We start from the raw sequence: 15,252 nt of genomic DNA, 5'->3' as shown, positions 1-15,252 counted from the left end.
TAAATTACTAATTTGAATCACTTAGTAATTTTATAAATAGAACAATAAATACAAAAACTTCAAATAATGACAAGTAAAATACAGAGGATAATCAATTCTGTCCACTTACCCCAGTATTAGAATAAGAAAATGTTGGTTATATATTTTGAAAAACTACTGAACCTAGTTTTTCTTGTCACTTATGTGCTTTTTTAGCTTTGGGGCGGAGCTGAAGACTTAAAAGTATCACAAATTAAATTATTCTTGAATGATATTCTTCTCCAGGTCAAAGAAGCCCTGTGATTTATAAAAGGTAAAGATTAAATAGAGAAGCCATTTTAAGTATAAATACCAACCCAATACAGATTTCTGTTCTATACCCAACATAGCCTCGTCACTGCCAATATATTTCCATAGGATAAGTGGTGATTACCAAGAATGTAAAGAAACAACAACTTGGTCTTCACAGACCTGGAAGTGTAGTAATGAGACATTTCTTCAGTCACACTCTAGTCTAGGTAAATACAAGATAATAAAGAGCTCCGGTGTCCATGGGAGCCTACATAAACATTCCTACAGCAGCTTCCAGCCACTGTCATTTGCAAGGAGCAAGTAAAAGCAAAATAATTTCTTACATAAGACTGAAACAATATTAGCAAGGCCTTTGGTACCACCTTAAGATACTACATAACTCAAGTAGTATTTTTTAAAAGATCATGCATTATTCATTAAATTAAAAATTGTATATGACTTGATTTGATCTAATGACAGTAAATATTGACTAAAACCAGTCTGAATTATTGCACAGTTCATAACCCATATTTTAAAAATCTGATCTTTGTATCTTTAGACAAAGTAATCTTGAAATCTTTAGTTCACTTAAAATAATAGAATTTTAGAAATATCTTTTTTTTTTTTTTTTAAATATGACCAGTAAGGGGATCTTAACCCTTGACGTGGTGTTATCAGCACCATGCTCTCCCAAGTGTGCAAACCATCCATCCCTATATAGGGATCCGAACCCGTGGCCTTGGTGTTATCAGCACCACACTCTCCCAAGTGAGCCATGAGCCAGCCCTTAGAAATATCTTTTAAATGACTATCTCTAGGGAGAAATTCAAGTAAGATTTTATCCATGAAGTAAAATTCCAGATGATTAAAAAATTCTCATCTCAAATTCCAGATCTTCATTTTCTCTCTAATTTTCAATCCCTCTTTAATTTGCTGTGAAAAGTACTGTCAGTCTGTTTTGAAAGCTATTTTAATTTAAGATTTCATTATCTCTCTTCTTCAACCTTTGAATGGCCTGTCACTTGTTATACTCATCATAAAAACTATCCAAGTAAGCTTCTGATTTCCACCTGTCAATTTTTAGAGGCACTGAATTGTGCACACATCCTTTTTCAGGCCTTCCCTCTGTGTTCCCTTTTTATTTTTGAAACAGTGAATTTTTTATTTGTATTCCTTACCAAACAGTAAGAAAAAAATATAGCAAAAACTGAACCATTTATAGATTCCTGCATATTCTTGTTAAATAGACTAAAAATTTCACAGAATATTTTCTTTATAACACTGCCTAATAAGCTGAAAAACATAAAAATTAAGGATATTCAGTAAACATGCTGTACAATATTTGAGCTCCCTTTTAAGAAATGGCACTGAAAAACAGCTCTGAGAAGTATTTATGGAAAGATATGTGATATTCCTTTTTGACATGTTGTACTAGATAGAGAGCTAGAATTTAGGTGATCTTCCTATAGGCATTGCTCTTCTTCTTGACTGGAAATATGAGTCCAATACCAAGATTAACCATGTATGCTGACATAAGATTCTTAAGAACAAACTTGTCTAAGTACTCTTAACTCATAACATCCTTCAAAAGGCTCTCCTAATAATAGTAGACTTTCCATTCACTGTTTCTTATACATTTGGCCAAATATTCAATAATGAGATAAACTTTGTAATGAAATACAGCACAAGAGATATGCAATAAAACATTAAGAACTGTGCAACTTTTACAGGCTGGCTGGTTAGCTCAGTTGGTTACAGTGCAGAGTTGTAATACGAAGGTCAAGGGATCAGATCCCCTTACTGGCCAGCTCCCAGAAAAAAAAAAAAAAGAATTATGCAACATTTTATATCCCAATCTTGGCTGACTTACTAGCATCTACTTAGGCTGGCATTTTCTACTTTCCTGCAGTACCTTAGGTGGTTCTGGGGAGAAAAATCCAAAATGCTACCTAGGAACATGGAACGATGGCAGTAAGTTTTGACATAGAACAAATGTGTGTTTATTGCATCAATGAAACTACAGAAGAGCCCAGCAACAAATTTGAAAGTAACCCATAAAATCTCTCCCCAAAATGTAAAGTCAGCTTAAATTACCTACAAGACCCACCATCTACCCTGCCCTGCCCTAAGCCACCCAGACAGGTAACAACCATCCTTTTCCTTCCCTTCCCTCCCGCTTTGCCCCTTCTCCATCGTAGGCTTCGATTAGCTCTCATCTAAGGTAGGAGAGAAGAGTTAACACTAACTTGAATTTGGAAATTTCACTATGACATTGGAATAAACATTTTAATTTTTGAATTGAGACTTTTTATGACTAAAAGTGACCCAGGCCATTTTATTATTTTAGAGTCACCAGGAAAGTCAGCTTTATCCAGGGTCACTCACTGAAAAAGTTTATGAGGCTATCAAAATAGAGTTAGAATTTCACAACAAAACGTGTTATATTTGTAGAAAGTGATTTACATAGAAAGCAAAATGAGTTATAAATTTTATCAAAAGTATTGCTCCCACTTCTTGTTAGTATAAAACTATCTGCATAAACTGTGTCAATTAATTGAAATATATACTTGTGAGATGTTAATGTTACGTGGTCACTTATATATGGAAAAAAATGGGTAAAACAACTTAAATTTTGTTTTTTCCCAGAAGTATTTCTCTGAGCTCTCAAAGGTTAAAGTATACTACAAATCTCCAAATAGGTAGCTCAAAAATACTTTCCTCAACTTTATTTGACCAGCAAACCATTATTCAATTTAAGGATCTTGATATAATTTTATTGTTTAAGCACAGTTTAGAAAATGTGGACTGTTCTAATGAGTAGTTGTCAGTTCCATGGTAGGTGATATTGAAAATGAATTTAACCACCATAATAGAGGTATACATAAAAGAGATGAGTAAATCTTGCAATAGCAGCTATCTTAAGGGCTAATTTGCAGCTTGATTTACAATGACACCTAAGGTTTTCTAAAATTCTAAGTGTTATTATGGGTTAAAATATCCTTCAAGTTGCAATTAATGGACTCAGATGTTTCACAAATTCAGCCGGGGGAGAGCATTCTAATATGTAATCAATTTTTAATGTGTCCAGGATAATATTATCTGCATAGACTCGTAAACAGCAAATTGTCAGTGTGACTCCAGCACCATTTTGGACAAAGGGCACTATATTGACTGGACAATCAATTAGGTTGTTACAGTATTCTTCTACCCGATCTTTAAAAACAAAAACAACAAAACACATCAGTCAGTATATAAATTTCAGTCTCTATATCTGCAAAGCCTAGAAATCCACTAAATAACTTCTGGAATTCTCCATGAAAATGATCCATTTAATTATTGTTGTCATATATTCCTACTATTGCAAATTAATTTTCTTTCCAATTCAAACCTATATTTTGACAAGTATTAATTCATTCCCAGAGCCCAGTCACTGCAAGGTGAAATCGTGAAATAAAGACTGAATTAAAATGCAAAAAAAGAGCCTTTCAAATACAAACTTAGCAGCCAAATATTTCTAAATATTTCTAAACCATATATTGCAGTATAAAGCAATATAAAACTGAGTTTAAACCTATAGCAATTTTTCTTGTGAAAATAAATGTGTGTCTGATCTGCTCAGGCTGCAAAGTACCAGCCTTGATGGCTTAAACAACAGAAATTTTGTTTTCTCACAGTTGTGAAGCTGAGAAGTCCAAAATCAAGGTGTCTGACAACAGCGTTTCTGGTAAGGGCTCTCTTCCTGGTTTGTAGATGGTCACCTTCTTGCTTTTTCTACATGTATGTGTGTGTGCACATGGAAAGGGATCTCTCTCTTCCTCTTTTTATAAGGCCAACGACCCTTTTGGATTAGGGAACCGCTCTTATGAGCCTCATGTAACCTTAATTGCTTCTCTAAAGTCCCTATCTCCAAATACCAACACATTGGAAGTTAGACCTTCAACATATAAATTTGGGGGTGGGACACAATCTAGTTCAAAACCATTTGCAAACTCTATAAAACAGTTATTACTAAATGGTCTGTTATTCTTCATGTATAATCCTAAATAAAAGAATGAGTATCTATATGATCAGAAGAATACTGTATCTTTGGCATTTGGGTTTACATATAATCAACAGTTTTCCCATCAGAAAATCAATACTACGTTGGAATCTATGAACATTCATGTATCATAGAAACATCATTAGAGAAAGACGATGAAAGAGCCAGCTTTACCTCAGAAGTTGAATTGCTTTTCAAACTTATGAAATATGATCAAATCACCCTAGCCCCAAATTTATATTTTGTACCTCAGACTTGTCCTCAATATATTTTATGATGTTCTTACTATTTCACTGCTCTACTTGTAATGAACAATGCTAATTATGTAAACTAATCCCTTCATTACAATAGATGATCACTTAGTTACAGAATCAACTGTACTTCTAAAGAGTGTCCCTTCTTAGCACTTAATCAAATTTCTGGTTGCGTGATTCAGAAGCAAGACTTTATTACTTAAATAGCATTTTGAAAGAAAAGCTACTTTGTTAATATTAGAAACATGATAACATTGTACTGACAGTTCTTTAAAGATATTCACTTTTTTAGTCATTTAACATACAACTATATAGCATGGAATGATGAACCCTCCAGAATTGAAGAAACTTTTATTTTTTTGTTTGAGTCATCTGTTTAAAAAAAATCAATAAATACAAAACTAAAGAATGCACTACTGATGAAAACATTTTTTTTATTGTATCTTGATCCGAATTCATATTTGTGACAAATACTAGCATAGAAAACAATTACTCTGAAAAACAACAGTGGATTGGAAGTGATGGAGATTTATCAGCTCTTCACTGGAGCACTAGGTACGTATAGAGAAATCTCACTTTGGTGGGGCCACTCATATTGGGCACTCTCAAGGACAGCTCATGAAAGTCACGTCATGTTAGACAAACCAGCAATTTTAGCAAAAATGATTCACCATCTTGCAAAACTTAGACCAATTTTTTGAAAGCCTGTTTTGATTTCCAACGTTAATAGTGAAACTATCAAATAAAACATTATTTTCTTGGAATTATTTGATTATTGGTCATAAAACTTAAATTTGGTATGGCTTAGATCTGAGGAACATGATAGTATTTTGAATTACTGAAAAAATTGTTCCTTTGTATTCATACTACCTTTGCTATTTTGAAACTTAAAACTAGGAAAATGGAAACATTTCCTACGTGACAGATTCCTTACATTAGTTACCACATGAATCTTCACCAAAACCCAGCAAGGTATATTCACCTCCTCTGCAGGTGAAGAAGCTGCATATATAATTCAATGACAGGCAGGGTTTGTTTTCACTTCTCTTAGGCTCTGTATTCTTCTCCATGTATCATAGCTGAACCCTGATTAAATGAATGTTTGTTTCATTTGTACTCCAGGATTGTACATAATGTTTGGAATTCTAGCATTCAGAGGTTCAGACTTTTTTGTATTAATAGAAAAGGATTAGAGTTATTAGATGTGAATAACCTCAAAATCACAAGTCATTTATAAAAGTGTCCAACTTATTGGTTAATTACCATATTTATTATTTGAGAAATTGATATACTTAGAAGAAGTAGAAAGATATGAAATTAACAGAAATGAGCATTCCTTTTGGAAAATACACAAAAATATCCTCTTTATGTGCACTGTTTAGATTTCAAATGTAATCTAATTTTATTTAACTTTTTAGATTTTTTATTTCCAACGGTCATATAAATAAAAGACACAGGGTCAATATAAAATTATTTTTGTTTACAATAAACATTAATCTTTAAATTTCTGAGCTATAGTAATCTTTAATATAAAGAGTACAGTTTTCAGAATGGAATACCTTTGGTCTGTAATTTAACACTTTAAATACTTCCAGGAGCTAATGTGAAAGAGTTCTTTTCTTCTATTGTATTTTGTAATTGATTATTGATATGCAAGAAGTAAATTAGTTTATTAATATCAATCTTGCATAAAACATCCTTACTAAAAATATCTTAATTCCTCAAAATTTTTTCAGTTTCCCCCTTCAGATTTTTTAGAAACACACTCTTACCCCCAGTATTGTTAACTTATCTCTATTGCTTGCCATACTGCACTGTATAGAGTCTACTTTAATGTCGTATTATAGCCAAGCCAGTAGACATCTTGCTTTATTCTAGACTTAAAAGATACTAATACCATACTAATATGAATGATGTGTGCTATGTACTTAGAGTTCATAGGTATTGGAAATTTATGAAAGTAACTTCCATTCTTAGTATGCAGTGAGTTTTTGTTGTTTGTAGTGGTATTTTGGTTAGATTTTAATTAAAAAATGGGGGTGAGAGGGTATTGAATGCTTAACCTGTATCAATTGATAGAGAAAGTGGTAACATTATTAGCCATCTAAAACACTCAAATTATTAGGTCAGTTATTTTATCATCATGAATTCTTTCAATTCATCACTTGCTTCACTTGACAAATGTTTTCGTTTGGATTTTTCATCATTACTTGTAAGTGAAATTGGTTGATGATTATATCTTTCTTTTTTCCTTCTTTTTTGTGCTAGACCTTTTTTTTTTCTTGGTATAATAAGTGATATGAGTTGATAAACTTTTTACATTTTTTCTGTGATTTTGTAAGATTTTAAAAACTTGAAAGTGTCTATTCCTTTGAAAGTTTTATAGATATTACTCATTTTTAGAATGAGAAAATTGAATATAACCAAATTTCATTGGTCAAAAATTTGAACGTTCCCAATATATTCTATGATTATTGACTTATAATTGAGTCGATTTTTTATATTTATAATAATTCATCCATTTTTTGCTATACTTTATCATAATTTGTTACTTAGATAAATTTGTACTTAGTGTTCTTTTATAAATTTAATCTTCATATTTAGAGTTATATGTCTTTTAACATTGTTCTCTTTCTCCTTCTCTAACAGCCTTGACAAATGTTTCCATATTTTTTTAAAGACTTGTAACTTATTGCTAAAATATACTTTAATACATGACAGACTTTTGAGCACACACATTCCTTCTGAATCAAGGCTTTTGCCCAAGAGCACCAAATATCTTGAGGAAGGATTGTTTTCATCTGCCTTTGCAACTATCCGAGCCGTGTTGTGGAGCATCCTAATTTACATTAAGCATACCAATCAATTTGAATATTAACTTTTCTATAAAAGGTATACTACCCACCTCGTTACTTGTTGAAATAAAAGAAGATGAGTTGTCTACAACAGTTTAATGTGAACTGTTAGTCAGTGCTTTATAATTAAATAGTGGACCTATCTTGGAACAGATTAGTTGCTAAACTCACAGGAGGTTATGAAGGACTACCTACAGAACTGTCACTAAAGACTGGGCAAGCACCTTTTTATCTCTGTAATTTTTACACTGACATCACTTAAGATACAGTAGCCATGTCTTTTAGGACAAGACAAATGAACATCAAGATAAATTGCAAGGGTGGTATTAGTGATTATTAATACTTTAATTTACCAAAAGCAAATACTTTCATAAAGCATATGAGACTTCAAAAGATAATACAATTCCTGAAAATTCTCCTGTCTTCTATTACCAAAATGAAAGTCTCTTTGTGGTAAAACTATATTCACTTTTTAAATTTCTAAAATAGAAATAATAACTGCCTTGCTTACATAAAGACAGAAGAATCTGGTACCTGAAAGCTTTATGCGTGTTGGGATTCCTTTTTATTATTTTCCCTCACTAATGTATATCCTTTTAGAATTATAAAAATTATATAAACAAATATCAACATAAATTTTTTTAAATTGACTATAGAATATTCTATGAAGACATGCCCTATACTTGAGTTTAAAGTGATTCAAATAATAATAAAGTCCTGTAATAAAAAACAAATTAAGTCAGAATATACGGTATTTGTTTTTACTGAGTTTTATGTTTGATTTCTAAACTCTTGAACAGATAAATTAGAACTGAAAATTAAGTATGCTTGGAGGTGCCCTATAAAATGTAACAACCAGTGAAGTTCTCAAAAAAAGGAAATTTTCAGATGGGGTTCTAATTAAATATACTATTCTAAAACTTTAAGTATATCATTGAGCAAAATAATCACATTTCAATTCAAGGGACTTTAAAAAGTAATTGCCTTTGTGAAATGAGAGCATGAGGTTTCTTATGAGAATGTAGCTACAAACTGTCTTTAGATGAGAGAACAGGCTGTTTTCTTCAGTTAAGCCTTCAATTAAAATGCACTTTCATATTCATTAAACTCAGAAACCTAGAACAATCCTCTCAATCTGATATGTTCCTATGAACTGCACGAAGGACACCAGTAATTATTAAATTTTCCAGATCTTGTTGACATTTCTGGTTTTATTCCTGTCATTTACTCATGCAGCACATAACACTGGATATGAATTTTAAAGGAGTATAGGCCAGGCAAGGTTAGAGTCTTACTGATGAGATTTCAGCAAAGAGGGAGATGGCAATATTAAGATAAATGAGACTAAATAAATAATCCAAAGACAGAGAGCTTCTTTTCCTTTTTAAAAAAAATACAATGACATATTCCAAAGAGTGCCTGATGACTTCTGAAAACATACGTTTAAAAATTTTATCTTATTGACTTTCAAAGTAATAATTTTTCTTCTAAGACTGTTAAAATTATCCTCTGCAGATGTTTACAAATAGTTTATTCTAAATTGGAAAGAAAAAACATTGTTTGTATACAAAGTGAAAACCCTTTTGTAGGATGCTTTAAAAAAAGATTCATGTATGCTATGTGAAAATTAATGCTTGAATTTACTTTATGTGTCAGATTTCATGTCCGCTGTAGCAAAAAATAGATGAAGACTTTAATTGCATGATTTCAACTAAATAAAAAATAAAGAGAGCAAAAGAATGAGATAATGAAGACTCCCATGCAAAGCTAGGTATCTTTCTACCTTCTGTGGACAATTCTGGCTCCCAAACAATCAAACAATCTATGAACTTGCTCAGAGAATCTATCTTGACTACCAATACTGGACAGAGGGCACCCTCTTAAAGAACATAGCAGGTAAGCCGTCAGGGTTCTGGCCACACCACGTTTGTTTCAGTCATAGGAGTTTTCTTTAATTTCTTTTACATATAAGTCTTCCATGTAAATATATATATACATATATATTTAACAAAATGTTCCACAGATTAAAGCTATTTGAAAAAACATCGTTGATTTAGAATATCTTATAGATATTTATAAATTACTGAATTTCAGGAATAAGGAAAAAAGCCTCCCAGATATCAACAAAACAGAGACACAATCATAAAAGGTTTCTAACAAATTAATAATGTTCAAGTTTGCCTCAGGTTTCTGCAACATAGTAACACAGGTTGGAAAAGAGTGCCATGATGTATACAGAGTACAGACAAAAATATTTTCACTCAAAACTTCTATATCTAGCTAGTTTTTTCTTCCAGTGTGAATCCAATAGAAAGATAAAAGTAATAAGATTATTATTTTGTTGACATCCCCAACAATCAACAGAAGATAGAAAATTTGAAACTACAGGGTGGAAGATATAATTTTTTTTAATTGAGAAGTAAAACCACATAGCTTATCATTGTCTGAATAGTTATAATAGTTACAAATGTAATTGCAACTATCAAAAATAATTATTAAAAAAGTAACACACTTACTGGTCAAAGTAAAGAAAATATGAATCTAAATCCCAGATAATTCCAAAAAAGACGTGGAATTAATAGTGAGTTGGATTGTAAAGAAGTTAAATTGTGTTTAAGTCTTATGTGATGAGAAACCATCTATACACACAATTTTGTTTCTATTGTAGATAATTAGAGAAAAATATGTTTAAAATCTTAAATGAATTGACAGGATAAAAACAGCATACTTTTTAAAAAGCATTTCAAAGGAGAAACAGAAAGAATAAAATAGTTGGATCAGAGATTAAAACTATGTTATGAAAAGAATCATACATGGCTTTAAAAATTTCCTTTTAAACAACAATCTCAGAGTGAATCCAAAAATAAGAGTTAATTTACAATGTTTGTTCCTATACTTAATTTTGTGTGTTTAAATAAACTATTATTGTAATTAATAACACCACCATACAGCTACATAGCTTTTACTCAGTCTGGCACAATTATGAGAACTTAAATATATTAATTTACTTTAGCCTCAAATGACCTTTCAAGAGACTTATCCCCATTTTACAGATACTTGCCCAGAAAGTTGAAAGATTTGTCCAAGGAAACAATCTATAGTTTAGATTTAAACTCAAGCAGTCTGGTTCCAGAACCCAGGCTGTTCTGGATACACGCTGGGTACCTGATGATTCTCGACAGCCTCTCTAATTAAGGGGAACATAAGAAACCTATTTTTTTTTAAATCTCAAGTGGTGCTCTCCCCTTTTTCTTTACTGAAGTGGGAAGGCAGGGTGCAGGGCACAGGAGGTGGCTGGGGCACGGGTTAGAGAATGAAGAGCATGGAAGAGCAGTGCTACGACTGAACAAAGATGCTGTTTCTTGGCCACAGTTCACCCTCATAGATAATTAGGCCGTCCTTAGGAGAATTCCTAGTTAGAATTCTCAGGCTCTGCCCTCATTAATTTACAGGGTATCTCTGAGAAATGTCACTGGCACAAGGTTCCTCTGCTGTATCTTTCTAAATATCTTATCCTCATCCCTTCCTCACAGTGAAGCCTTCTCAGCCGAGACCTCCAGTCAGTGGTTTTCTATTCCTTTAGATGTACTGCTTGTTCTTTTCCACTCTCCCTCCCAGTACTTTTTTTGTCTTGAGCCCACAGGATACTGGGAGAGTGGTATCTTTTACCCATATCCTAGGGTAAGGCAGAGAGAGGCTTCTCAGCATGTCTCTCTCTGACAGAGATGATAAGAAATGGTAAGAACTGCAGAGTCTAAATAAAATGTGCACCGTTCTCCCTTTACCAGTTTGTGTAAGAATGTGTGTGTGTGTAATATATAGGTGGACAGTTTTGATCTTTAAAGAAGATATCTGTATACTTTGTAGGTTGTTGATATCAATTGGGAGTGCAGAATTATTTACTAAACAATGGATTAGACGGACATCTCTGTGTATGCAGACTCTCCTACAAATACTCATGTATTTGCATATGCCATATGAATGTAAACTGTTCATGGAAATCAGATTTCTTCTTTTATATCAATCAAAACTTTGCCACAAACTCTTACGTGAAATGAAAATAAAACAGTGTCACATTAGCTTCTTTCTTTTTGTCCTTCTTTCAAATATGGGATACATGAGGTAGGTGAGAGCATGGTATTTCAACAGCGGTTTACATTCTTTTACTTACAGCCCTCATAGATGTCGGTGGGAATGTGGACCGCTGCATGCTGATAGGATATTTGTCGTCCAAAATTAGCATCATCAATAAAAATAGGCTTTATTCTCTGGCTGCCTGGCTCGCTGTCATTTTTCTCAGGCTATAAGGAAAAGATAGACATTAAGAAACAGACTATTATACTTTACACTAACACAGATATTTTCACATTCACTTCCTCATTTGCCAAGTGCATATTCTCTAAAGACTAGAGCTACAAGAATATTGTTAAATATAGTACCATGATGGCATTGGATAAAACATTTCCATTCAAGTATTATCATTCACATAATATCCTCATGATATTGTCCATGTTATACTATCTTCTCTCCTGATCTTCTTAATGTTGAAGTCATTTGGGATCATCCTGAGAGGACCAGAGCTTTTCAACAACAGAACTTATGAAGAGGTACATTTAAAGAACAGGAAAAGTGCCTTTAAATGCAACCAAATTAAAATTATGAACTTTAAATAACTTTTACAATTTACGTTGCTAAATTCATATTGGGCACTTGAGGATAATTCTTGGTTTGACACCTTCTGATATACAACTAATGACAGCAATAAGATAGCAACGAAGAATCATTCTATGTCATGTTCTCTTGATTTTTGCATGTTTTTCATATGTGTCAATTTTTGTTTTTTAAAAAGAAAGTATACTAGGAAAGAAGAGATCCATTATAACTCTAAATATAATTAAATCTTAACTTCAACAAATTTGTCTCATCCAATAGAAACTAAGATTCAATCAATAGTGCTTCAAGAAAATCCCACTTGAGTTTAAAGTCGAAGATTTATTTTCCATCTACAGAAACTATGCTTTTGATACTGAATTACCTTGTTGTCCTCCCCAGCAAAAAACTAATACTTTTATTCATTTATCCAAAATGCATCTATGACTTTTTTTTTGCTATTCATATTAAATTTTTCTCAGTTGAAATAGTTGTTTGAATGCTTCCCTAATATATATATATATATATATATATATTTTTTTTTTTTTTTTGTCTTTTTCGTGACCAGTAAGGGGATCGCAAACCTTGGTGTGGTGTCACCCGCACCGCGCTCAGCCAGTGAGTGCACCGGCCATTCCTATATAGGATCCGAACCCGTGGCGGGAGCGTCGCTGCGCTCCCAGCGCTGCACTCTCCCGAGTGCGCCACGGGGCCGGCCCCTAATATTTTTAAATAAATTCAGAAATGTATTTTTATTTTTAATTCCTTTACTATAGAGACTAATATTTTCCATATTTAAAAGTTAATCTCCTCAAAACAAAACTGAAAAGATATTTGACTATACCACATTACACAAAAATCACAACCTTCAGCAGCACACTGCAGTGATGCACATGATAAATAATAGAGAAGGCAACTGAACAACCAGAAAATGTAATAAGAAGGTTGGTAGAATGTAGCAAGAACATAAAATCAGCAGGTCGAGAAAGAAGTGATAGTGTACAACTTTGCATATTGTCTTGAAAATTTAAATCACCAGGTAACACATTAGTATTCTGAGATATTTTAAAACACACACACACACACACACACACACACACACACACACACACACACACACACACAGAGGTATTTTTTTATCTAGGAAAATTGCAACATTTAAAACACTATTTAGACAAAAGTATGAGAAATATAGCTTTTTGTATTTTTAACAATGGCTTCTAAAGCTGTAGATCCAACCTATCCTTAAGTAATAAAATCAATTTAGTAGCTCATGACCAAATTATTTTTTAAGTAAAACATTACTGAAAGAAAACAAAAGTACATGTGATAGAGTAAGAGGAAGAGCTATTTGGTGAAACTTGGTTTGGTTAGGCATGACTGGGTGTGTGTGTGTGTGCGATTTGGATTGTAAAATTTGTCATTGACAAAAACACTTGAAAACAGATCCCTATTTTTTATTCTTGTGAAAATCACAAATATACAATTGTTCTCCAATTAACAAACTGAATTTTACAAAATAACAGTCATGTTGAAAATCTAAAATCAGGCAAAACACCCACATGCAGAAATCGCTAATCATACTCTCCTCAAAAACAGAGGTCAGTATGTACAACATGAAGAGGAAAAGAGAGCCAGAGAGGGGGAGGGGGAATGACAAAGGAAAGAAAAACTACAGAGCAGGAGAATGCTTTACCTAACTTATAAAACACATCTGCTTTGACTGCAATCATTAATAAACGAAAGAAAGTGATAAACTGTTCCTTGGGCTTCATATTCTTGACTGTAAAATAAATGATGTTGGGCTACAGATGTGGATTCAACCATGAATTCTGACACAATTTAAAATTCACACTCTATTAGTCTATTCCTAGGTAATATTGACTTAAATAAGAGAAGGGCACATTAAAAACTAATGACCTACATTAATGACATGAAAGTAAAGAGGGCTCAAACTAATAAATGATGTAATTATTCCTCTCAGCTGCAAGCAATCTAAATTAGTAAAAAGTTTCAACATTTATTTTAAAGCAGCGATTTCTCAAAGTGTGGTCCTTGGAAAAGCATCATTAGCATCCACTGAAACTTTTTAGAATATGAACTCTCAGGCTCCACCCTAGACCCAGTCAATTACAGGTAGCAGGAAAGGGCGGCACTCCCACCGCGGGTTCGGATCCTATATAGGGATGACCGGTGCGCTCACAGCGCTCACTAGCTGAGTTCGGTGCGGCCGGTCTCAAAAAGGACAAAAAAAAACACAAAAAAACAAACAAATAGCAGGAAAGGAGTACGTCAATTTGTAGTTTAACAAGCCCTGCAAGTGATTCTGATACAAGCTAAAATTGTAGGTCCACCACTGTAATCTATCAAAAGCTTAAAGTAAGTATACATATTTAGTGGAACTCCTCATCAAAACAATTAGGATTGATCAGTAATAAGCATATTAATGAATGCCTAATTTTTGGTCCCCTCTATGTATAACACAGCTTTAGGTAATATGATGAGTAATATTTGTTAAAAGATGTTTCAAAAGACAATAGTCCCTCAAGATACTCCAGGGATTAGCTCCATCCTGAAATATTCTGCACATTATATTCTTCTATTAACAGAATAGCAAAGCACATTAGCATATCCAAGGCTCTGAGATATTCTGTGCTACAAAAAATTAACTGTGTTTAATCCAACACTTTCAAGCTTGTATCACCCTATTTTTTTCATATACCTATTACAAGGAACAAACAGGAAATACTATGGAAAAGCATACTGGAAAGGTATAAATGACAGGAGATTTGATTCTACACTTCTCCATCAATAACATCTTGGACTTGGGCCTGTCATTATTCCTTGGGTTTCACTTTCCTGACCTATAAAATAAATAATGTTGGGCTACAAATGAGGTCCTTTTCCTATGAGGTATATCAGAAACACCTGGGGAAGTCCTCACCCCAACAATAAAGCAGCCCTTCACAATGGGGAGGGTGGCTTTTGAAAGCATCTCCCAGCTGATTCCAATATGCTCTTCCACCTAAAATTAAGAACCTCGAAACTAAAGGATCTGTAAAGTTATTTTCAGTTCTGAGAAAATATAGTTCCATTTCTATAATTCTATAAAATAGTACATTATTTTTATAAGTACATCTTCCCTATAAGTCACATGTACATCTCTTTCTAGAAAATTTCAGAT

The 15,252-nt window shown here is 32.9% G+C and overlaps 1 protein-coding gene across 1 annotated transcript in view; it reads right to left on the bottom strand.

Annotated features, from left to right (window-relative positions):
- The window catches only part of CACNA2D1 (calcium channel, voltage-dependent, alpha 2/delta subunit 1), a 480,749-nt gene that overhangs the window by 162,374 nt on the left and 303,123 nt on the right, over positions 1 to 15,252 (bottom strand). The window contains exon 6 of the mRNA XM_008568138.1: positions 11,590 to 11,719. Coding sequence (XP_008566360.1) covers positions 11,590 to 11,719 — 130 coding nt within the window. The remainder of the gene's footprint in view (positions 1 to 11,589; positions 11,720 to 15,252) is intronic.

The sequence above is a fragment of the Galeopterus variegatus genome, unplaced genomic scaffold (genome assembly GCF_000696425.1).
Source record: "Galeopterus variegatus unplaced genomic scaffold, G_variegatus-3.0.2 Scaffold0, whole genome shotgun sequence".
NCBI lineage: Eukaryota > Metazoa > Chordata > Mammalia > Dermoptera > Cynocephalidae > Galeopterus > Galeopterus variegatus.
This window is presented reverse-complemented; position numbering and strand designations above follow the sequence as displayed.